General features: G+C 60.7%; 1 protein-coding gene across 1 annotated transcript in view; it reads left to right on the top strand.

Annotated features, from left to right (window-relative positions):
• ACP7 (acid phosphatase 7, tartrate resistant (putative)) overlaps positions 1–4966 on the top strand; it is a 6814-nt gene extending 1848 nt beyond the window's left edge. The window contains exons 4-10 of the mRNA XM_026659797.1: positions 399–513; positions 606–719; positions 954–1011; positions 1380–1447; positions 1569–1640; positions 2299–2436; positions 3874–4966. Of these exons, the coding sequence (XP_026515582.1) occupies positions 399–513; positions 606–719; positions 954–1011; positions 1380–1447; positions 1569–1640; positions 2299–2436; positions 3874–3939 (631 nt within the window). The 3' untranslated portion in view covers positions 3940–4966. The remainder of the gene's footprint in view (positions 1–398; positions 514–605; positions 720–953; positions 1012–1379; positions 1448–1568; positions 1641–2298; positions 2437–3873) is intronic.
• The last annotated feature ends 641 nt before the right edge of the window (positions 4967–5607 follow it).

Genomic DNA, 5607 nt, shown 5'->3' with positions numbered 1-5607 from the left:
CTGGGCCTGGCTGTGCTTGGTTAGAGTGGGGGGCCGGGGGGCTGGGATGCCTGGGTGCTATCCCCAGCTCTGGGAGGGGAGTGGGGTCTAGTGGTTAGAGCAGGGAGGCTGGGAGTCGGGCCGCCTGAGTTTTATCCCCAGCCCTGTGAGGACAGTGGAGTCTAGTGGTTAGAGCAGGGGGGCTGGGAGCCAGGACTCCTGGGTTCTATCCCCAGCTCTGGGAGGGGAGCAGGGAGGACTGGGAGCCGGGTTCTATTGCTGCTACTGACTCCCTGTGTGTGTTGAGGGGCATGCTGCTTCCCCCATCACGTGCCTCAGTTTCCCCCCAGCATAGCACAGGGCTCATCCTTTGCCCTCCCTCCCTTGTCACCGTATGATTCTGCTTCTCTGCCCCCCAGCTGGGACGTCGGCCCTGCCCACATCATCTCCTTCTCCACCGAGGTGTATTTCTACCTGAACTATGGCCGTCACCTCGTCCAGGAGCAGTACCAATGGCTAGAGAGAGACCTACAGGTAGACCCACGCCCCCAGTCCCTAGCCCTCCTGGCTGCCCGCCCGCCCAGACTGTCTCGCTCACAGACTCTCTCTCCCCCCCTTGGCGGCAGGAGGCCACGCGGCCGGATCGGCGCCGGCGCCACCCGTGGATCATCACCATGGGGCACCGGCCCATGTACTGCTCCAACAACGACCTCGACGACTGCACGCAGCACGAGAGCATCGTGAGTGGGGCGGGGGGGGCGCTGCAGAGGAGGGAGGCGGATGCTCTTGCACCCAGCGGGCAGGGGGAGGCGGGCGGGGAGCTGAGTGGGGACCGGCAGACTGATCCAGGGAGGCCATTCCACGTGGCGGGGGGGGGGACCTCGCTGGAGGGCCTTAGAGAGAGAATGTGGGGTAACCCGCCAGGGCCCCCTCCAGCTGCTGATCCCCCCCCCCCCCGCTGTCTTTCCCCTCAGGTTCGCCGAGGGCTCCCCCAACATCTGTACGGCCTGGAGGACCTGTTCTATAAATACGGTACCCGCTGCCCATCCCTCCAGCCTCCTCTGGCGGCGCCCCCTAGGGGGGAACCTGGGAAGCTCCCCCTGCAGAACGTATGCTGGGGCTGTCAGCTGGAGCCCCGGGGCAACAGGAGGAGGGGAGGGGTGACACCAAGGCGCTTTGGGGGCTCACTCCGACCAGGATGGGCTTCTGTCACCCCCTGAGTGCCTCTGTGTCCGGCAGCCCTGGCCCAGAGCCCTGCCCCCAGCAGCCGTGGGGATGAGCCAGCCTGGGTACTGATGCAGGGAGACCCCAACGGCCCAGTCCCTCTCCCCGGACACTCCCGGACGGCAGCGACAGAGCCCACACAGAGTCCTGAGCCGGTGCTGTCCTCTCTTCACCAGGTGTCGACCTAGAGCTGTGGGCCCATGAACACTCCTACGAGAGGCTGTGGCCTGTCTACAACTACCAGGTGACTCCTGATTGGCGGGTGGATGGGTGGGGGTCTCTCCGGGGTCGCTGTCCGGCCTGGTTAGGGGATTCAGTCCGAGATCTGAGTCTGAAACGACCCCGTCTGCCTTCCCCCGCTGCAGGTCTACAACGGCAGTGCCAAATCGCCCTACACCAACCCCCGGGCGCCCGTCCACATCATCACCGGATCGGCCGTAAGTGACAGCTGGGACCCGAGCCTGGTAGCGCACCCAGCACCATCCGCCCATGCCAGCCTCTGCTCGCCTTGCGAGTCAATGGTGACGCCTACCGCTGACCGCCACGGGGCCGGGTGTCTCTGCCCGCGGTTTAAGGGCCTGATCCCGTTAAGCGCCAGACACCTCCCAAGTGGTGCTGAGTGCCCTCGGATCCCATTGAAATTCAGTGCGGGCGCTTCCAGGATTGGGGCTTAATTTAGAGGCCTGTTGGGGGGGTTAGTTTAAGGGCAAGAGTACGAGGAGCGGAGCCTGATCCTGTCCTAGGACAGTCCTGCTGCGTGGGGGTGGGGCAGGATTGGGCCCCAGCTGCCCAGGGGATGGATGGAGGAGTGGGGAGGGGGCAGTGAGTGTAAGAGGCTCCATGAGAAGATGGAGGGATCGGGGGAGGAGACGTGAAGCTGGGAGCAGGCTGAGAAGAGGGAAACTGAGGCACGGGCAAGGCAGCAATTCGCCCAAGGGCATCGGGGTCTCCATCCAATGCTCTATCTGCTAGGCCGCGCTGCCTTGAAAGGGTAGGGGGTGGAGGGATTGATGTGCAGCGGGAGGAGGAGTTGAGCTGGGTCCGCCCCCCCCCCACATGGTCATGCAATGGGCTCTGCCCCCCTCCCCTCCGCAGGGCTGTAAGGAGAGGCTGACCTGCTTCGTCCCCAACCCACGGGAGTGGAGCGCCATGCGCATCGAGGACTACGGCTACACGCGCCTGCAAATCCTCAACCGCAGCCACATCTGGCTGGAGCAAGTGTCCGACGACCAGGTATGGCACAGCTGGCGGATGGACCCCGCAACGCCCACCCCGTCCTGCCCGGTCCGATCGCGGCCTGGGCAGGCTCAATGTGCGTTGCACTGTGCAGTGGACCCATTGCAGGGGTATCTGGGCACTGAACATTAACCACTAGACCCCACTACCCTCCCAGAGTCCTGGATAGAACCCACGCATTCTGACTCCCAGCCCCCCTGCTCTAACCACTAGACCCCACTCCCCTCCCAGAGTCCTGGATAGAACCCAGGCGTCCTGACTCCCAGCCCCCCTGCTCTAACCACTAGACCCCACTCCCCTTCCAGAACCAAGGATAGAACCCAGAAGCCCTGACTCCCAGCACCCCTCTGCTCTAACCATTAGACATCACTCCCCTCCCACAACTGGGGAGAGGACCCAGGAGTCCTGATTCCCAGCCCCCCACCCCCAGCTCTACCCACTGGGCCCCCCCCCCCGATAGCTCCCACCTGCGCCCAGCTGTCTGCACACACCCTGTCCAGCGTCACCACCTGGACAGCTCCCGCCATAGCAACCTCTCCCTGAATCTTAGTGGCACCCACAGGGTGTCACCACGAGGCAGTAGCAGAGAAGGGAAACCCTGGGGGTAAAGCAGCCCTGAACTCTCCTCCAGCCTAGGGTGGGCAAAGTCTGGAGCTGGGCGGCTCTGGAGAAAGGCACGGGAAACATTTGGGCTTGTCCAGCTCCAAGCGGCTATAGGGGGAAAGCAGGGAGGGGAGTGGGGTCTAGTGAGTAGAGCGGGGAGGGGGGCTGGGAGTAGGTGCCGAAGGCTGTTGGGAATCTGGCTCCTGTGTGGCGGGAGCCGGGCGGGAAGCCGGGCAGATCCCTGCTCTTTTGGTGGGTTCACACTGGAAACATGCCTGAGCCATGGAATCCAGATTGGAACCTCCCAGAGTCCTCCGCACCTCTCTCTAGAGCAGCCTCACCTTGAGTTCAAACCCTCAGGTCTTGATTCCCAGCCTTCCCTGCTCTAAGTGCTAGACCCCACTCCCCTCCCAGCGTTAGGAGTAAATCCAAATCCGGGTAGCTGCGGTTTGCTCAACGTGCATGTTTCCTTCGTTAGAAATGTGATCACCAACTTCATTTGAATCCTTAATCGGTGCTTCAGATCAAGGGGGGGTGCGGGGGAAGGGTTTGGTGAAATCCAGAATGTGGGAGGGGAAATAGCTGTAGAGATCTGGGGGGATGAGGCACATCTTCATGCCCCTGGGGATAGACTGCAATCCCACCGCTGCCACAAGTGTGAACTTTCCCCCTTTGTGGCCCCAATCCATCCCTCCCGTCCCCATTCCCGACACGTTGCCATAGACCCGCCCTGGGTTCTGAGGCTCCCCATGAAGCTCGTCTGGGTTCTGAGCAGTAAGGGAACGTCCCCTGGAGCCACCCCTGAACCCGAGTCCTGGTTTTGTCTTTCAGGACGGGAAAGTCGTGGATGGGATCTGGCTCATCAAGGAGTTGCACGGCCCCAAAGCTTGGCATTAGCCTGGCAGGAGGCCCCAGCCCTGAGTTGAGCAGAGGGACTGCGTCCCCAGGACCCCCTGAAATCCTCGTTATCTGGCTGGAGGCAGAGCTCCCTGCGGGGCTACAAACGAATCTGATCAAATCCAAAGGCCTCTCTTGCAGGCCCTGATGTATGTCACTGGAAGGACACGCCTGCCCCTGCAGCTGGGTCTTTATGACGGTGAACAAGCGCTTTGCTGCAACTGAGCGTATTAGGTCTCAGAGCACTTTATACGGGTGGGGTTGTGTCTGTGTATTCCCAGTTTATAGACGGGGAAACTGAGGCACAGAGCAAGGAAGAACCTTGACCAAAATCATAGATGTAGGGTGTCTTGCTTTCCATTCGTCCCTGCCCTAATCACTAGATCCCATTCCCCTCTCAGAGTCAGGAATAGAACCCAGGAGTCCTGATTCCCAGCCCCCCGCTCTAACCACTACAGCCCACTCCCCTCGGCAGGAACAGAACCCAGGAATCCTGATTCCCAGCCCCCCTGTTCTAACCACTAGGTCCACCCCTCACCTCTATGATGTCAGGAATAGAACCCAGGCATCCTGACTCCCAGGCCTTTGTTCAATCCACTGGCCCATTCTGCCTCTTACCGAAAAAAACCCATAGAGTTAAAATGTTCTCCAGATTCTGCCTGAGGCATCTCTGCCTCTCGAATCTTTCTAGCCCTCAGACTGTGTGTGGGGGGGAAGGGGTGCCGGGAGCTGATGGTTTTCTTTCCTTATTTGTTCTTTCCTCCATGAGCTGACCCTAGTACCAGGCCTTCTCCCCTGCTGCTGGTCCCTGTAATGCAATAAGCCCCACACAGAGCTGCAAGGCGGCAAGGGATGGGGCTAGATTTGCCTTTCGCCATCAAGCGTGGCCCACGGTACATCTCTGAGGTTCGCTGTACGATCCTTAATGCTTCGAGCTACGCGCTGGTTCTTTTGTATTGATGCTCTGGAAATGAACGACACAAAATCAAGCTCAAAAGGTGTGCGATGCCCATCTCCTTCAGACGCCGCTTGATTTGCCTTGGGTGCCTTGAGTGTTTTAGGGCCAGATTCTTCTCCGGTGTAAATCAGGAGGCGCCCCCTCCAAATCCTTGAGTCACAGAGAGGAGACTTCGGCTTTGTCACCGGCCCATTTAAGGGGAGGCGGGCTCAGCCCCACCTGGGACTGACCAGATGCCTCCTACCTGAAGCTGGGTGTAGAGGTCAGGTGATGGCCTGAGGAGCACCTGGCCAGCAAGGGCTCAGGTGAGGGGACGGATGGCAGGCAGGCAGTCCGGTTTTATGGTGTCTCCCAGATAGGTGGCTGGCACAGGGAGAATTTCCGGGAGTCTCTGGGTCCATGCGCTGGCTGCGAGGGGTGTGTGTGTGTGTGTGTGGGGGGCGGTGTCGTCTAAGTTTTCTGATTACGGATACAGAGTGCCCTGCGTCAAGGGTGTCAGATAGATGCTGCTGCAGCCTCTCTCCTCCATGGGCCGGTGTGAGAGCCTGCTGGCTCCCAGGTTCCTCCTAGATCGTTGCTCCAGTCGGGGGCGGGCCAATGCTAGGCCAGATTTCTGCTGCCCTTTGCGGAGAGCCGTGGGGAGAGTTCGTTCTTTCCCCACACTGACATTGGCAGCCGTGAGGTACTGCCCGTCTCGCTGACCAAGACTG

Source organism: Terrapene carolina, unplaced genomic scaffold (genome assembly GCF_002925995.2).
Source record: "Terrapene carolina triunguis isolate 2854851 unplaced genomic scaffold, T_m_triunguis-2.0 Scaffold677, whole genome shotgun sequence".
Classification (NCBI taxonomy): Eukaryota; Metazoa; Chordata; order Testudines; family Emydidae; genus Terrapene; species Terrapene triunguis.
Note: the sequence above shows the minus strand (reverse complement) of the source record. Positions and strands in the feature narration are given on the sequence as shown.